General features: G+C 34.1%; 3 protein-coding genes and 1 long non-coding RNA gene across 5 annotated transcripts; 1 reads left to right on the top strand and 3 right to left on the bottom strand.

Moving 5' to 3' along the window:
- Window positions 1–1,932: 1,932 nt before the first annotated feature.
- On the bottom strand, window positions 1,933–3,757 carry LOC18106436 (UDP-glycosyltransferase 88A1). The gene has a single exon (XM_006372298.3). The coding sequence runs from the start codon at window positions 3,592–3,594 to the stop codon at window positions 2,155–2,157; it is 1,440 nt and encodes a 479-aa protein (XP_006372360.2). The 5' UTR covers window positions 3,595–3,757; the 3' UTR covers window positions 1,933–2,154.
- Window positions 3,758–4,740: 983 nt separating this feature from the next.
- Window positions 4,741–6,258, top strand: LOC127904538 (uncharacterized). Its single transcript, XR_008057822.1, has 2 exons — window positions 4,741–5,934; window positions 6,011–6,258. It is a non-coding gene; the product is annotated as an uncharacterized LOC127904538 (long non-coding RNA).
- A 526-nt stretch (window positions 6,259–6,784) lies between these two features.
- LOC18106437 (uncharacterized) lies at window positions 6,785–10,686 on the bottom strand. 2 transcript variants are annotated; one of them, XM_024588343.2, is made up of 6 exons: window positions 10,589–10,686; window positions 10,257–10,514; window positions 8,914–9,028; window positions 7,838–7,956; window positions 7,158–7,217; window positions 6,785–7,062 (listed from the first exon to the last, which is right to left on the bottom strand). In XM_024588343.2, exons 2-5 carry the CDS (start codon window positions 10,478–10,480, stop codon window positions 7,166–7,168), a joined length of 510 nt encoding a protein of 169 aa, XP_024444111.1. In that variant the 5' UTR covers window positions 10,481–10,514; window positions 10,589–10,686; the 3' UTR covers window positions 6,785–7,062; window positions 7,158–7,165. The 2 variants fall into 2 exon arrangements, with proteins under 2 accessions (XP_024444111.1, XP_006372361.1); XM_006372299.3 differs by having other exon boundaries at window positions 10,257–10,683.
- Window positions 10,687–11,426: 740 nt separating this feature from the next.
- Window positions 11,427–16,064, bottom strand: LOC18106438 (protein SGT1 homolog). The gene is made up of 10 exons (XM_006372300.3): window positions 15,748–16,064; window positions 15,379–15,448; window positions 13,952–14,076; window positions 13,671–13,797; window positions 13,354–13,450; window positions 13,193–13,258; window positions 12,819–12,960; window positions 12,168–12,250; window positions 11,966–12,070; window positions 11,427–11,856 (listed from the first exon to the last, which is right to left on the bottom strand). Exons 1-10 carry the CDS (start codon window positions 15,902–15,904, stop codon window positions 11,749–11,751), a joined length of 1,080 nt encoding a protein of 359 aa, XP_006372362.1. The 5' UTR covers window positions 15,905–16,064; the 3' UTR covers window positions 11,427–11,748.
- Window positions 16,065–18,051: the final 1,987 nt, after the last annotated feature.

Raw genomic sequence — 18,051 nt, 5'->3', positions numbered from 1 at the left:
AGAAATTCGCTCAATCATTGTATTAAAAATAAAAAAACATCATCAAAAAATAAAAAACAAACAAACAAACCTAGAAAAATCTCATAAACTTGATCTAGTCTCTAAAAGTCGCAGTCCGTAAAATCTCGGATCCAGATTCAACTAAGAAACTTAATCATCATTCAATTTAATTTTGAATGATAAAATCAGTAAAAAATATTATTAAAAAACTTGCAAAGGTAAAAACGAGCAAAGAAAAAAATCAAGATAAAATTTGATAGAGAAAAACCCAAGAAAAATGAAATTTAAAAAAAAATTAAAAATGAACCCAAAAAAATAAATAGCAATTAAAAGAATGAGAACTAAATTTAAAATATAAAAAAATCATAGGGGTGTTAAATTGAAAAAAAATATAATTTCATAGATTATTCATATATTAAAAAATGATAGGTAGTGAAATTGAAACAAATAGTAGGCAAACCTCAAAAAATAACAGAACAAAACAAAAAAAGAAATTAAGATAAAAAAAATCACCAAAAAAAAGAAAAAAAAAATAAGTAAACCCGGACGAACCTTTTAAACTTGATCTAGTCTCTAAAACTCACAACTCGTGAATTATTGGACCCAGGTTAAATCAAAAGGCTTAATTCTCAACAAATTTAATTTTGAAGGATGAAATTGGTGAAAATTATAAATAAAAAAAAACATGCAAAAGCCAACAAATAGCAACAAAAAGAATGATGATAAAATTTAATAGAAAAAAACCTAAGAATGATGAAATTAAAAAAATAAACTATTTTAAAAATAATGCCAAACAAAATAAGTAGCAATTAAAAGAATAAGGACCAAATTTAAAAAATTTAAAAAATCATAGGGAATGAAATTGAAAAATATTTTTTAATTTGATATATTATTTATATATTTAAAAATGGTAGGGGTGAAATTGAAAAATATTTTTAATTTGAAAGATTATTTATAAATTAAAAAATAGTAGGGGTAAAATTGAAAATAATTTATAATCTTATACCTTATTCTAAAATAAAAAAAAATAGTAATCAAAAGCATCATGACCAAATGTGAAGAAAAAAACAATTGAAGGGGTTGTTCTGAAATTTTGCAGGAGCTAACGCAAAATTTGAGGAGGAGAAAGAAGAAGAAAAAAAGAAACGATCGTTGGTGTCAAACTAGCAGTATGATACACGACTCATCATTATGTAGAGGATTCCGAGATCTTCCAAACACCGCCCCGAAAGATGGAGTTTGGTGGCTGGACAGCTCCACATGTGCTACTTGAACTACATGGGGCCATCAGCATGCTAAAGTGTGCCAGTAAGTTTTTTTAAAATAATATTAAATATATTATTATTACAATGTTACTCCTATGCAACCTCTGAATCTATAATAAAACTAATATAAAATGATCAAAAAGCTTATATGAGAGAGTTGTATTGTTTGTTTTTAATGGCACCAAAATAATTGCATTATTTTAAAAAGATAAATGGACAAAAACACCCATGATTCAAAAGCATTAGAATTGTTTATTCTAAGGCTAAATTGTAATTGCACTATTTATTAATGACAAATATAACCCCCATGCAATATGTTAACGACAATTGTACCATGGGGGAAAGACAATCTTTTTCCCGAAACTTAGTTCATTGCTTTTTAAAAAAAAAACAAATTAGTAATTATACTATTAGAATGAAATGGAAAATAAGTCTCGGCTAGTAACTTCTCCTCCGGGTATGGTTGTTTCTTAATTTGAGGTTTGCTTGGATGAAGATTAATTGTCCATGTTTTTAAGGATTTGACCGACAATTTTCATTATAAAAACTTTTTTCATGTCTTTCTTTCAAATTTAAACCATGCTTACCATCCTAGCTATTTAATCCTTTGATTGTTTTTTTTTAAAACCAAGAATAATTAAAATTGATACAAGTATTAGGATTATGATTGAGTTTGGGGGTGAAATTCTTTTTAAAATAGGTTGGTGGATACAAACATAATGATTCATGAGAATAACAATTCCATGTCTGATGGTAGTGTTATTTTCTTACAAAATACATCATCGATACATTAATTTCTTTCGAGAAGTTGCACAGACAAAAGATAAGGTTGCACAATCCCACCCAAGGATCCAAGGTAGAACAGGACAAGGAGACAAGCAGGCTCAAGTCATTTTTCATGCTTCCATGACTCAAGAAGCTTGGACAAAGCAACATGAGAAGAACCACCTTCACTTAGTGCAGCCTTGGCTTCATTCTTCATAGCAAGAGCTCTTTCCCTAATCATTTTACCTTCCTTGGACTCCATTAATCCTCTAACCTTCTTCTCCACCTCATCAGCACTCACAAATCCATCTTCAGACTCGTTCATTGACAAAGCAAGCTTCATTTCCTCCACTAACACTACCCTATTCAGCCTTTGCTCTGCATACAATGGCCAAGCCACCATTGGTAAACCAGCATAGACTGCTTCAAGTGTAGAATTCCACCCACAATGAGTCACAAATCCACCTACTGAACTGTGATTCACAATTGCCACTTGTGGTGCCCATGACTTCACCACATATCCCCTCTCCTTAGTTCGTTCCAAGAAACCTTCAGGCAGCAAAGAATCCAAATCAGGGTCTCCCTGTTCTTTGATGGCTACCTTTAGATTATGAGAAGGTGGGTTCCGAACCACCCACAAGAACCGCTGACCACTGTTTTCCAACCCAGTAGCTATTTCCCATAACTGTTCCTTGGTGAATAGCCCCAAGCTACCAAAACAAAGAAACACAACACTTTGGCTTGGTTGGGAATCAAGCCAAGATAAACACTCGTGCACATCTTCGGGGCTACTCTTGCCGCTACCACCTCTTTTGTCATCAGCTACAATCAATGGACCAATGCAAGAAATTGGCGGTGTGCGATTATTAGGCACACAGAGCCCATCTGATATCGCCTTAACAACCCTGGACTCCAGCAATTCAAATGTGTTGATCATAATTCCTGATGCTTGAGGGAACTGAGTGGCAAAATCAAGAAAGTGTTGATAAGCCTGATTGTCCCGGTCAAGAAAAGGGTTTGGCAAATCACTAGCAAGAAGTGGTGGCAAGCCAGGAATATCAAGGTAGTGATCTTTCATATCTTTGAAACTTTTGGAGGTTTTTTGGTGAAGGGTAGGGAGGTAAAGGAAAAAGGCGAGAAAACAAGCACCAGAAGTGAGGAAAAAGTAACTAGGGATGTCAAGTTCAGTGGCCACAGATAGACCCGAGGTGCAAAAGAAGTCCATAACAAGGCCATGAATTTTATACCTTTTGGATATGTTGAGGAGCTCTTCATGAACATGTGGTTTGCTAAGGCGAAGGACCTCCAAAGTGAGTTCTTCATGGTGGGTTATATTGGTGGAAACTGGTGTAACAATGGGGAGATGATGGAAATCGATGGAAGGAACATTGGCGGAAACAGTAGCCATGTATTTATCAGCCTTGCCTGCAACATAGGGTGATGCAGCAATGAGAATATGAATGGAGAGAGATGGTCTACGAGTGAGTAAAAGTTTTCCTAGCTCCACCATAGAAACCAAGTGGCCAATAGGTGGTGAAGGGTACAGAACTAGCGCTTCCTCCATTGCTCTCCTTGAGAGATTAAACAGTAACAAGCGCTACAAAATCTTGGGATGGGATGAGAAGTGAGTGGACAACATATTTGTAATGTGAGAAAACAATAATTTAAAAGGTGATAAGATTAGGTTTTGAATTGTTGAACATGCAATTAAGCCTCCCTATCTTCCTTACAATCAAATTCTTTTTCAATTCTTTAGTGGGATCTCTCACATCTCAATCGTTCAGCCATTATTGTGACAAGTCATGATTGAAACGTGCTACAATGCATGTTTTTGTCACGACTACGTTTGTATGAAACATACAAGCAAATGGTAATCGGTGTATGTGCCTGTAATTGTGGAAGTCTACAACATTGACGAAGCTTCGTGTTGGATTTAATTAATGAATCCCTATTAATTAATTGATGCAATGCTTCGTTTGTTGCTGTCACTTGTGAGAAATAAGTTATTATTGATGCGACAATTTCCCGTATTAAATATATAGATTTAAATTCAGGTAGATCAATCATTCAGTATTTTGATTCCCATTGTTCTAATTGTTATATACATACGTAGTATTATACTCGAAGTTATTAAACATGTGTTTCGGTACAAGGCTATCCATGGCTTCAAGATTTATTTTTTAAAAGAAAAAAAACTAAAACAATATTATTTTGAATTTCTTTTAAAAAAAGAAAATTAAATCTTGATCAAACTAACCATGTGTTAGCCAAGTCAAATCCAATCTAATTTATTTTAAAACTAAACCCAGGCTAAATCCTGAATTGACAAAACACCAGTTAACTAACATGTCTAGCTGGAACAGGTTTAACAACCCTAGTTGTAATGATGTATGAAAACACAATTTGGGTCGAAATTCTCCTGTAATTATGGGAAGAGAAGTCGCAAAATATTGAACTCCATGACATAAATTGTCAAACTTTGTTTGTGATTCAATTCAGATCCCATATGATGGCAGCAATTATGTCAGAAGTTAGGTGAATGAAGAAAGCATGCTTAATTACCAAGCAATGCCGTGCATCACTACTCTTTCTCGTATGATTGCTGTTGTCGATTTTGACAGGATAAACATGACATGGCTATCCTTTTTTCTTCTTTTCTCTTTAGTTATAAAGGACGGAGAAAATAGAAGCTAAGTATCCCATCCTTCAAGAAAAACTGATGGGAAATCTAAGATAAAAGGATAAAAATACCACTCGAGCTCTCAACAGCGTAATGACAGCTCAACTAAGCTATTCCCTTTGCCAGTTCTGGTGCCCATTATTCTTCTGTTAGAGACCCTTCGGTACTGGAAATTAAAGATTTCTCGCATCATCTTGAAGGTAATCGATATGATGAGTGGTTGACTGATCATGGCAGCTCTTGCTCCGTTGGAATTCATTTTCGGTTTGGAAGATCTCTATATCATGATTTCGTAACGGTAGTTGTTTAGTTGACTTGTAAGTCGATTTACTTGGTCAAAACTCTTTGATTTTTTTAAATAATATTATTTTAATTTTTTTAAAACAGGATTGAGTTTAGTAAATATATTTTTTTCCTTCCTTGTGCTTTAGTCGCAATTAAAATTATTTAAAAAAAAAAAAAACAGGTCCTTTCCCTTAAAGAAAACACCAGTTAAACAAATTTAGCATTTTCATTCATGGATTAATTGAATTTCTTTCAAGGTGTTCTAATTGATTGATTTTGTCGCGTTGCTGACTTTTGTCTTGACATCAGTTTAGTGGATTCCAGCCTCTAAATATATAAAATAAAAAATTATAATCATCACAATCTTCGTTTCAAGATTCTTGGCTGGCTATGATTTGTTTGAATTAATTATTGAAGTGGGCCCCTGACAAAGGACAACATGATCACACTAACTCCACAGACAAAACGACGTAAACAAGCCACATGCATGGACCTGACCGCCCTCAATGCAGCCTTGGCTGCATTTTTCACAGCAAGAGTTCGCTACCAAACCAACTTACCTTTCTCTGACTCCATCTACCCTAGGTTTGTTTGGTAGTGTGGTTGTTGTTGCTTTTCAAATAGCTTTTCATATTAAAATACATGCTAATGATTTTTTTTATTTTTTAAAAATCATTTTTGACATCAGCACATCAAAATGATTTGAAAACACTAAAAACATATTAATTTGAAGTTAATAAAAAAATAAAAAATTTTCAAATTTTGTTAAAAGCGCTTTTAAAACGCAGAAACAAACAGGCCGTATCGCTCCTCGAACCTCGGCTAAACTTACAAACCCGTCATCCACTTCGTTTATTGGCAAAGCAAGTTTCATTTCTTCCGATTCAACAATAAGGTTGCTGGGTACAGAAGTGATGAGCATGTGAATAGATAGGGAAGGTTTCTGTGTACAGAAGTGATGAGCATGTGAATTTACTGGGTGCAGAAGTGATGAGCATGTGAATATATAGGGAAGGTTGCTGGGTCAACAACAGTTTGCCTAGCTCCACCATAGATATCAACCGGCCAATCGGAGAAGCGTGGCCTCTTGTATGGCTCCTTGTGGCCTTTCCTATGGCGGTATATTTTAACAGGAAAAAAAGAGAGGCTAGAAGCAGCATCTTGGCATGGAATAGGGACAGATATGTGCTGTTCCACCAAGATTTTCAATGATTTGTTTACATATTAAATAATTGATATCAGGTCTTTCACCTTGGTTTCTCATACTCGGCAAAGACAATAGAAAAGTAGCAAACAACCATTGAAACCAAACCTAAAACTAAAACTCCTAAATCTAGACAAAATTAAGGCTAGAGTAAATTAGAAATCTAAGCCCTAAACAGTAGTCAGCACTAACGTCAGATTCCATGGTTGTTTGTAGCCACAAGATATCTTCTACATTTTCACCACAAAGGAAGCCAATAGAATGTATTTATCTTTCCTTGACAAGTAGTTACCAGGACCATCAGTAGAAAAACAGGGGCAGGGAGCGGGAAAGGAAGGGAGGACCACAAAATTTCAGACTTCAGAGTCCCATCATGAAAACAAACTTCTGTTTCTATGACTTGCAATGTGTCCATGTCTTTCCTTTAAAAAAATTTCATGAAAACGTCCAAGCTTTTGTTAAATCAACTTTAAACTGATTAAGATTAGTTTGGATTCACAGCAATTTTATATTCAACAAACTCGGAGCCCATAATGTCCTACCACATCAGACAATGAAGTTCTATCTAGATCACAACAAAGCATCTTTCACTAAAAACAGATAGATTCTCAGATTATATTAAGAATATCCCTGCTCCCCAAGTTTTTCACCACTGATTTTGACACAGAAATCAGTGCCTTAATAATGGAAATCAACACCAAACTGTATGCCTAAGTTCACCAATTAGAATGAAAGAGCATCACAATTCTATAACATTCTTGAGATCATACTGTCACAAAGTATCCACGGAAAGTAGGCAGTTCCGCTGAACTTTTGCAGAACCAAATCTCCAGTTCCACTTGGGTCTTGGTTTGAAGAGTAGACTGCAATACGAAAACCCTCACTTATTTCTTATTCAGTATAAACAAGAATCAAAATCATGCACCTTGCAGAGGATAACAAGATAACAGTTTACTACCTGAGGGACTATGAAATGCTTCTTACATATTGATCAAGAGAAGTGTTGAACAACTCACACCTATAGAAAGTAAAAACAAATTCATTTAGTTAAAAACAATCATCCAGCTAATACTATTAGAAGAAAAACTAATCAAATTCAGTACAAGAATTGTCAACGGAGGATAGAAGAAAACACATGAATACATGTATGCATGTGTGTATATACATGTGTGGATTACTTTGGAGTTACACAGGGCCGGACATTAACTATTAGTAATTTAAAAATAAAAAAAATAACTGTGCTTTTATGCAGAGATGCGACTGAATCTGTCAATCATCTACCATTGAGCTTTGCATTGTGCACTAGCAGTTCAGAATTGGTGAATGGGGAGCTATGAGATCCTCCAAGGTTCATAAAAGGTAAAGCTGAATGCATAGGGCGTAGAGTTATTGCTTTTGTGTACACGAAACAAAGTACAGGTTATATCCCATTAACACTTTTTTGGGTTGGAACAGAACATGAGTACACGAAGAAGAATTTTTCAGCATACCTCTTTTAAGGATACACAGAAAAGGAATATTTTTTTTATTTCATGACAATCTTTTGTCAGTGAGGATAAATTCAGCTACACTGATTGTTCATCTACAGGTAGTGTTACACTGCATGCAGCTTTGTTACAAAGTAGGGTTTTGCATTACCTGATAGGGGCTCCAGGAGTGTAGATTGGATTCTTGACTACATATTCAACATACAAGTTATAAATGTACTTTAAGGATTCCCGTAGATCACCAGTTTTGGGATGAGTAATCAGGATAATCTGCACAAACCTAATGCTGATTAAAAAGAATAACAATTGAACAAAATACAAGAACTTGGAGCTGCTACGGAATTAGATCTTGCATAATCAAACTGCTTTCGAGAATGAGGCCATTAAGCTGCAATGGTAAAATGGGACGTCCAAGAACTACATTCCTCAACCAATCAGACAGCCAACTGAACTATGTGGATTTTATTCATAGTACTTTTTGAAAGCTTTAATTAGAACTGGAATTCAAGAAGAATTAAGAGTTTCTCATCAAACATGACACTTGTACAAGTCTGCTATTCATGGCATTGTTTGAAAAGTTAATTGCAACTGGATATTAATCAGAATTAAGAGTTACTGATCAAACGTAACAGTAATAAAATCCAGCTATGAGAAAAACAAGTCAATGCAAGTTCTGAGAGGTAAATCAAAATCATTTAAGCACATCCCAATTTCTTATAAATATGTAAACCAGTTTGTAACTGATTTATGGGCAAGTTCTATCATATCTCAAACAAAATTATAAGCTTCTAAAGTTGTACAAATTAAATGAAGCATTTCCACAACAGCATCCGCCATACTGGAAACCATATCACATCACTTTGGCAACATTGCAATGTTTAAGGGACAAAATACATATCAGGTATCCAATCAAACTGAAAGAAGAGATTGAGCCTTAGATAAAATCAAGAATAACTTGAGTTTTACAGTGGCATCATGAGTGACATGAGAACTTCTCTACCATAATTGATTTCTCGTTCCATTATCCACTTAGCAAGACTTCCAATTACAATATTTAGCAGGAAACCCCGCTAATGGACTCACTTTTCACCAAAACCTCTTCCCAAAAACTGAAATTGCATGATCTCAAACTAACAATCAAGCACTCAACAAAAATGTAAAGCAAATGAATGCTTAAAATAATTGAAATTCACACACATGAAAACATATAAAGTACAAAAATCTGACCTTTATCCCAGAAGGAGTTTCCATGAAGCTAAGCTTGTATGTATTTGTACGAAAACTGTGAAACGAACAACCTTGTCCTGGTAATTGAGGCACCCCAAGGTTTCCTTTATCCATACTGCTCACCCAACAAAGAATTAAAAAGTAATAATAATGATAAAATCAACACAATCTCAAATGCTACAAATAAGTCCCTAAAATATCACTCTCAACTATCTAAGTTGAATCAAAATTAAGCAATTAATCCCTTCTGCACTTCACAACCACTCACTAAAATCACATTCAATAACCATTTTATGATCCAAAAAAATGAATCTTTACTCAAAATCACAACTACTGAGCATCAAAAGGAGCATGCAAATGTTACATATCCTCATGATTAACAATCACAGTCCTCAAACATTCTCTAAGATCATCCTTAATTACAAGCAATGGACTCTAAAAAATAATCTTTACACAAGTCACAGCTCCCAATGCTAAAAAGAACATTCAAACATTACATACACTAAAAATCAACAGCCCCATTTCACAATCATGCACTAAGATCATATCCTCCATGAATCTCAAAATTGAATCTTTACTCAAAATTTCCCCTTATCCAGTATCAGAAAGAGCATCTCAAATGTTACTTATCCTAAAGAACAACAACCCATTTCACAACCATGAACCAAAATCACATTCATTCACCATTCATGGTTCTCAAAACTGAATACTCGCTAAAATACCACAACCATTCAAATTATATATATATATATATATATATAAAAGAGAGCACATAAATATTGCAATACCATTCTATGATTTTAAAAAATCAACACAATCTCAAATGCTACAAATAAATAACATCCCTATAATATCACTCATAACTAATCAGCAACTGAATCCAAAATCGAATCTTTACTTAGAATCACAACCACTCAGTATCAAAAGAAGCATCCAGATATTACATATCCTAATGATGAACCATCCCAATTCTCAACCAGTCACAAAGATCACATTAAATCAGCATTCCATGATTCTCAAAATTGAATTTAATGCAAAATCACAACCAGCCAAGTAACATAAGAAGAGAGCATCCCAGATGTTACATCCCCTAAAGAAGAACAAACCACTTCGCAACCATGCACTAAAATCACATTCAATCACCACCCCATGATTCTAAAAATCGAAACCTTACTCGAAATTAAAGCTACTCAGTAACAAAGATAAATAAATAAAACCTTGAGGGACCATATTTAGTTACCATTCTAAGTTCCCAAAATTTGAACCTTTAATCAAAATTCAGCAATCCCAGTAACAAAGCAGCAAGAAAAGTTACACAACATTAGAGAAATGAGGAAAAAAACCTTGTGGGATCCATCTTGGCAGTCAAGGATTTGAGAGAGAAGAGCAAACCAAACATGAGCTTGTGGTCTTGCTGAGCATTAAGAGTGTGAAGTGGGCGATTCCATTCTCTATAAAGCAAACAAACGCCGTTCCTGTTAAAGACATACATCATGTGTGCATTGTTCCCTGATGCAGTTGGTGCTGGTGGTGATGGACTTATGTCTGACCCTCCAAAAAACTGCATCTTGTTGGGATTTCAACGATGAATCTCACTGACCCTGATCGAAGCACTGAAGTTTAAGATACCGAGAGACAACAATTACCAGAGAAATTTGTAGATCGTTGAGGTTGCCTGGAGAAGAAACAGGGTGCGAGTGGAAGGGTGGAGGAAGAAAGCTTTCTAGTTTTTTGGGCTTTGGAGATTTGGGAGCTTCAAACGACCTGTCGTGGACGCCTTTATTTTATTTTATTTTAAGTCCATCCTATTTGGAAAGGAAAATGTTGTGTATTGTTCAATTAGTTAATTTAATATATTTTTTTTTTCAATAATATGATGATAAACTCTATCAAGATCTCATGTAATGCTGTTTTTCATTATTTTCAAAGTAAGGTAAGTTTTTAATTTTTATTAATAAAAATAAAAAATTTAATTTTTCTAGGTTTCATAGTTAGTGATATCTATATGTAACGAAATGCACTTCAATATTTGGATTTTAAAATAAAAATAGATTATATCAATCAAGATTGAAGGTTTGATTAAGATTATAGTTCCACAAGCATCTCTTAGATTGATATACTCATTTTAAAATGATTTGCTTGTTTAAGTTTTTTAAAAAAGCATAAATCTATTGTTTTTCTAAATAAATCAATTTTATGCTTAAGAACGTGTTCTGCGACGGTTGGGTTTTATTAGATAATAGCTACATTAGTTCTCATGTATTTATTTACTGTTTAATAGATGATTGGTTGTGGTCACTCGATTATTTTTATTATTATATACATTATTTGTGTAGCGTCTAATTCTCTATCATTTCAAGATAGCGTACAAAGATTTAATATTTAGGATTTTAAAAATTCGTTATATTCATATTATTTCATAGCTCAAGGGGATTTTTAAAATAATAAATTAAGATGTGGATATATTGGGGATTTTTATATTATATAAGAACACAGTGATAAATACAAGAATCTATTAAAGACACGACCGAGTATATAAAAAATAGATTTGAGTTATTTAACCATCATCCCTGACGGTCATTTTCAAAACACACACACACACACACACCACTTTGCCAGACGAGTGAAAGCAGTCAAGTTCTTAGACATTGTACAGACGCGGCAGTTTTCTGCAATGACACCACCCTATCACCCAACAACACAACCGTCAACCTATTCTTTTTAGCTCAGAATTTTTAAGCAAGGAAAAAAAACAACAACCACAATCATCATTCAGGGAACAAAATCTAACTGTTATGTTCTTTACAGCGCATTCCCCATTACCAAAACACAAGCTCAGTACTCCCATTTCCTCATCTCCATCCCATCAGGAGGGCTTCCTTCCACCTTCTTCGTACCCACTTCTTTCCAGTTTGTCGACAGCACCGTGCCGTTGGACTCCACCTTTTGTTGTTAAACAGAAAGCACAGCAAATATTAGGCTGCTTGTTCCATCACTCTTGAATGATTGCATAACACTTCATAAACAATTATAGTGTGTTCAAAGGCCTTACAAAAGATTTTTTCATGGCTCTTCTTGTGTCTTCATCAGCATCTTGATAAATTTCTCGGAAAAATTTGTTCAAAGCTGCATCCCCATCTAGCTTCTCTTCTTTCTCCTGATATCCATAAATTATATCTCACGCTTCAATTCTCTACATCTTTTGTAAAGCATGAACACAAAACACGAGTACAGAATCAGTAAATGTTACTTACCTCCTTCTTTACTTGAGCTTCAATCTTGTCCCAATCAACTCGTTTTGGTTTTGATGAGGAATAGGTAGGCTTTTGAACAATTTCTGCACCGTACATCATGAAAAGCAAATTTATCATAGAGAGATGTAAAGCAATGTTAGCAAGGACAATGCAGCATGCACAAATTCAAGCTACTAGCAGTAGGCTTAAGGGATCCCTGATCCCACCAACATACAATTCTAGCGCGCACAGTTCCAAAACAACCCCTGAACCCTGAGAAATGCATCTCATCTTACAAGGCATATTCCTGGAACAATTCATTGATTCTCTTGAAGTTATTTACACAAGTGAATTTCAAGATCAATTACAAGGATTTCACCTATACTTGGTATAGAAAATTTAATAAACTAAGCAATGAACGAAGCTAGCTGAGAAAATGGAATAGATTAAAACTCACAATTCATAACAAATTATCCTTGATAATGCAAGATGAAAACATGCACGATACAATGCCTTGAAAACAACAAATAACAAGAGGAAGAGGGTTAAAGAAAACATTTTACAAGAATGGATTCCACAATCAGTTCAACCTCCAGTCCATATTAGTAAATAGTTGTATTTTAATCGTATTTAACATGATGATGATACATTAATGTATTGCTAGCGACATACCAGAGGATACAGCAATCCTTTGTACTACTGCTGTCTCCTTGTTGTATTCAAGAGATGCCCAGTGCAGACCTGGTTCAGCTTTTGCAAGTCGAAATTCAACTTTGGTGGACAAGATGTTATACTTGCACTTGTCGGGTATTATCTGTTTGCATAAAATTTGCCTCCACAATGAGTACCCAAAAAAAAGAAGTAGAAGAAGGTTGCCCCTATGGTATTACAGGGGAAAAGACTCAGAATGAAAGTAGTACTAGACGCTAATTATTTTAGATAACCCTCCATTCCTCTCAAGTCAAACAAGCAAATGCTAAACGATCTAAAAATTATAGCCTGCTCAAACAAGCGAAAGATTCCAAAACGTGAATCTCAATTAATACCTTCCCAAATAAGCGAGGTTGAAAATGATACCCATCTTCACCAGGAACCTCAATCCTAACACTTAGCTGCAAAGCAATCAGCATGCTTTAAAAGTTATAAATTCAGCTCCTTGTATCCAGGAAAATGAACAAAGAAATAGAGTTCTGATTGAAGTGCATACAATCTGTTCACCAAAATCAACACTAATCCAACTGGCTTGTACGCCCTTTGCAAATATACTCACAACCACCTCTTCTGGCTTTTGGTAGAATTCATGCCTGTACAACATAGAAGATCAATTGCATAATTCATTTGAGAAAAAAAAAATTAAATTACTAGTATTCATTAAAATGAGAAACAATACTAAGAAGTTTTAAGATAAAAGCAATCCTTCACCAGCATTGCCAAATTTAATGTCACCGGAACAAATTTTGAAAGTCATAAACCATGGGATTGAAGGTGCCTGCAAAAGAAACACAAGCACAAATTTGTGCTAACCTGTACTTTGGCTTGGAAGGTATTACCATTGGAGCCTGACTAGAAGTGTCTTCTGGCTCGACATCTTCTATGGAAACAGTGTTAACTGGGGCATCTGCTGCATGATTTTTCGACCCACCAGTTTCCTCTGAAAGGACATAAAAATCTGATGAGATCATGAAAAAGCGACAATGTTTCTAAAAACACAACAATACTGTCCTAAACAATTTTGTTTCAATTAATAAAATATGAATAAATGAACCAAGTACTCACACTGATACTGGAAAAGGAGAACTACATACCTGCGATGCACTCGTCACATTCCTTGATCAAGTTAGTGAATCTAGACTCTCCCGGTGCCAAAGACGCGCCTACTTCCAATGCTGCCTTAGCAGTCTGATATTCCTCAAGTTTCATACATGCAATACTGCAACAGAGAGAGTGCCAACGGAAAATCAGTCAGAAAATCCAGCAAGCAGAACCAGACCATCCATGAGAAGAAAGGTAAAAATGCACCACCTAAAACACATGAAGTGAAACCAAGGGCCCCAGGTTTAAATACAGGTCAACAAACTTGAACATAACGGAGCTGTGGATCTACAATGAAAACCTATGCAGCCTTTTAAAGAAGTTTTCCTGTAAAAAGCATTGCTTCCAATATTTTGTTCACCCTATCAGAACCTAAAATATGTAGTAAAAATTCCAATCTACCTGCTTGTCAAGTGAATTTTATAATTTTTCACCCCACATGTTACCCAATGAAGAATGCGAGCAAGCACACTAATCTCCAGAAAACAAAAGGAAAAAATAAAAAACAATACCTAATGATAGTCCCAGAAAGCAAAACACTAGCAGATAAAAAGGAGTAACATAATCACCATCCTCAAGTTCTAACTTCCTCCAAAGGGATTGCAAGCGCAAAAGTTTTACATTGCACTAACAATGATCACTTTGACTCGTAACCATCTTCTAAAAGCAAAACTGACATTCTATAGATAAAAGGGAGTGAAGATCAAAATAATACAGGAGAGAGGAAAACATCACATGGTTATAGGAAAACTGAACAGCCGAAACAGGAAAGAAATCTGATGCTGGTACATTGAAAATCAAACTGACAAAGAACCATGAAGCAATGAAGTAATGCTAAAATATGATCCATGATTCATTTGTTGAGCTCATTTACCAAAATAGAGGTATAAATAGCATTCCATTTAATATTTGGATACACAAACCCAATCTCAAACATATAGTTCTTTGTCTCATCCCAAAGTCACAATAATCAGTTGCAGCACTAGTTATGACTAGACATGGGGCCACTGCAATAAGGTTTCCCTGGTGATGCCAAAGAGACTATCAGGTGAATGCCAGGTTTTGTGGATAGTAATGATTATGATGGTAAAACGCGCATGAGATTATCTTTATAGCTATGGTGAAAATGATAATGTCTTCGAGCCATCACATATACCAAAACATCTCCCCCCTTTATCAAAAAATAACTTTAATAATCAAACAGAAATCGATGCAGAATCATCCATTCACGTTTGCAATCTCGCTTTTATTACTACAAGAACACAACTTTTCTTTAGAATTATCATGAACCCACATTTCAAATACAAGAACACACCAATCACACAGCCAAACCACTACAAACTCCACTTACAATCCCATTAATACCCTAAACACACATTCATCAACTCAAAAACCGTTTAAAAAAAAAAGGCAAACTTACCCTTTCCGCAAGTAAGCTTTAGCCAAGGAGGCATCCAACGCAATTGCTCTGCTAGCATCCGCAACAGCCTCTACAAACAAAAACTCAGTCTCTCATTAATAAAATCACAAAATCAAACAAATCTGCATAAAATTCACAATTATAACCTAATTAAAAAAATATTAATCTTCTAAAATCAGCTCTTCTTTTACAAAAAAATAAAGATAAAAAAAAGATTAAAAAGAATCAGATTTCTGTCGCAATTAATAACTAATTACGATAAAAAAAAATTAAAAGTAAAACAGAGAGCAAAACTGAGATAGAGCGAGAAATAGCTGAATAACTAAAAAGAAGAGAGAAATTGTCCAGTTAGTGCTACGGTTAGGTTACCGGTGAAATTGTTGAGTTTGATATTGGCTTGCGCGCGGTCGGCGAAGAGGTCAGGATTGGTAGGGTTAAGCGCGATGGCTTGCGTGTAGAGATCTACGGCTAGCTCGAAGTGGTCATCGATGAATGCTTCTTTCGCTTTCCTCTCCAGATCCGCCATTGATTCTTTTCAACAACCAAGAAATACAGAAGCCGGAGACGGGGACGGAATGGAAGGATCTAGAACGCAGAAAGAGAGAGAGGGGATGAACAGGAGAGAATATGATTGACTTGAGCTACTGCTGCTGCTCCTAAAGTCTGCTCACCACACTTTTTCTTTATATTCTTGTGGACTATACTATATTATTGATATTGATATTGATATAATTATTATTAGAATACCAAATATACCCCTAAACTATCGCAAACAATAGTTATAAAATCCGATTTCAAGTACAAAAAAAATATAATATAATATAAATATGAATTTGTATATATTTTTTGTTGATATTAATAAAGTTAGAATTAGTTTATGTAATAATTTGCATGTTTGTATATGTTGTATTTTTTTTACTCATATGTTCTGTTTGCCTTCTAACAAGAGAGAATGTAAAAAAATCTTTTAATTAAAAAAAAACACTTAATTACTAGATAAATACAAATGAATCAGTAAAAAAATAAATTAAGTTTGTCATGGACTGGCCTGCCGTATAAATGCCGAAAAATTTCAACTATAAAATCTTTAAAATCAAAATCAGAGTTGCACTCGAGATAAAAAAAAAATATTAATCAAATCAAAGATAATAAATATTATTTAAATAAAAATATTAAAATATTAAATAAATACTATTACTCCTTAATAATTATTATCTTTTCCGTATAGCGTAATTTTTTCATTAAATATTAGATGGTGGTCCAATTGTAAAGGTAAAATTTTCCTGGGATTTTTTATTAATACCACTTTGATAAAATCCAAACCGATCTTTAAGGTTAAACAAGAATTTAGTTTAGATTTAAGAAGAAATACAGGAGGGAATTGATTTGGGTGAGCTGTTAAAAACTCGGGTTGCTCAATGATTGAATAAGATAAAACTTGGTTGGATATATTTTAATTTTTTTAAAAAAAATTAAAATAATATTCCTTTGATTTTTTTATAAATAAAAATGAATTAACCTTTTTAATTCATAGCAATTTATAAAAATATGTTTGGTTCTGGTACTTTAAAATATATTAAAATAATATTTTTTTTATTTTTTAAAAATTATTTTTAATATCATCGTATCAAAATAATTTAAAATATAAAAAAATAATAAAAATAAAATTTAAATTTTAATACTGGATACGGAAAGTTACATCTCTGGACGTCAATGGCAGCAAATGTAGTAGATCCACCATCAGTTCTGATAATCAGCTGATGGAATCAGAAACAGAAAGGGACCTGACATCCTTGTGATGATTCTGTAGATATCAGTAGGCAATAATTGCCGATGACTTCAGGCTTTATATTCAGTCCCTCCATGAAAAACGAAAAAAAGAGAGGCCAATTTAGCTTACAAGAGTAGAACTAGTTCAGGGAGAAAGAAAGGATGCAGAAAGAGAAAACTTCACCTGCTTTTAGGGCTCTTCTCAACTTGTTAAATAAACAAATATCTTCCAAAATATAAAATATCAAAATAATTATAGAGACAAAACAGAAATATTAAATTGCATAAACTGAAAAAAAATTAAAATACCAAATTTTACACAAACAAAAAACAAAATATCACTCTAAAAGAAATTTTCAGGGCTCTGCAATTACGGTAAAAAAAATTCTTCTTTAACCATCTGTTCATCTGGAGGAACAGTCTTGGCAGAGATGGACTGCACGTTGCTAGCTGTTGATGATTCACTCCATAAGAACACTTTAATAACTTGAAGTAGAGTCCCTGTGTCAGTTGAAAGCAAGAATATATTCTTCTTCAGCTCCCATCCATCATCATCAATAAAATGCAAGGTCCTGCACAATTAAAATCACCAGCAGCCAAGAATTTCCATATGGTAAAGTTAAAGTAACTAGTAGCAGACGATCAACATCCAATATGAAATGGACCCATTTTCCATCTGGGCCAGAGCCAGCAACAGCACGTTGTTGCCTAGATTAGATTACGAATCATTTGCACCTTGAAACATTAGCTGATCATGACCAGCCTGATGGAGAACATTATTTAAGATTCAACCACAGAAAACTCACGAAGATACAGATCAACTACTTGATTATTTCGAATGCAGAAATTGTGTTTTCGTAGTTTTTTTTTAACAAACAATTATTTATCACTTCAAAAAGAAAA

The sequence above is a fragment of the Populus trichocarpa genome, chromosome 17, assembly GCF_000002775.5.
Source record: "Populus trichocarpa isolate Nisqually-1 chromosome 17, P.trichocarpa_v4.1, whole genome shotgun sequence".
In the NCBI taxonomy this organism is placed as follows: Eukaryota; Viridiplantae; Streptophyta; class Magnoliopsida; order Malpighiales; family Salicaceae; genus Populus; species Populus trichocarpa.
This window is presented reverse-complemented; position numbering and strand designations above follow the sequence as displayed.

Excerpts from the sequence above, each read along its gene's own strand:
- LOC18106436 (XM_006372298.3), bottom strand. The coding sequence starts at position 3,594 with ATGGAGGAAGCGCTAGTTCTGTACCCTTCACCACCTATTGGCCACTTG.
- LOC18106437 (XM_024588343.2), bottom strand. The coding sequence starts at position 10,480 with ATGCAGTTTTTTGGAGGGTCAGACATAAGTCCATCACCACCAGCACCA. Across the intron at positions 9,029-10,256 it reads GCCAAGATGGATCCCACAAG|TATGGATAAAGGAAACCTTG; the intron begins GTTTTTTTCCTC and ends TTGGGTGAGCAG. Across the intron at positions 7,957-8,913 it reads AAACTCCTTCTGGGATAAAG|ATTATCCTGATTACTCATCC; the intron begins GTCAGATTTTTG and ends AGGTTTGTGCAG.
- LOC18106438 (XM_006372300.3), bottom strand. The coding sequence starts at position 15,904 with ATGGCGGATCTGGAGAGGAAAGCGAAAGAAGCATTCATCGATGACCAC. Across the intron at positions 14,077-15,378 it reads AAAGCTTACTTGCGGAAAGG|TATTGCATGTATGAAACTTG; the intron begins GTAAGTTTGCCT and ends TCTCTGTTGCAG. Across the intron at positions 13,259-13,353 it reads TTGATTTTGGTGAACAGATT|CTAAGTGTTAGGATTGAGGT; the intron begins GTATGCACTTCA and ends ATTGCTTTGCAG.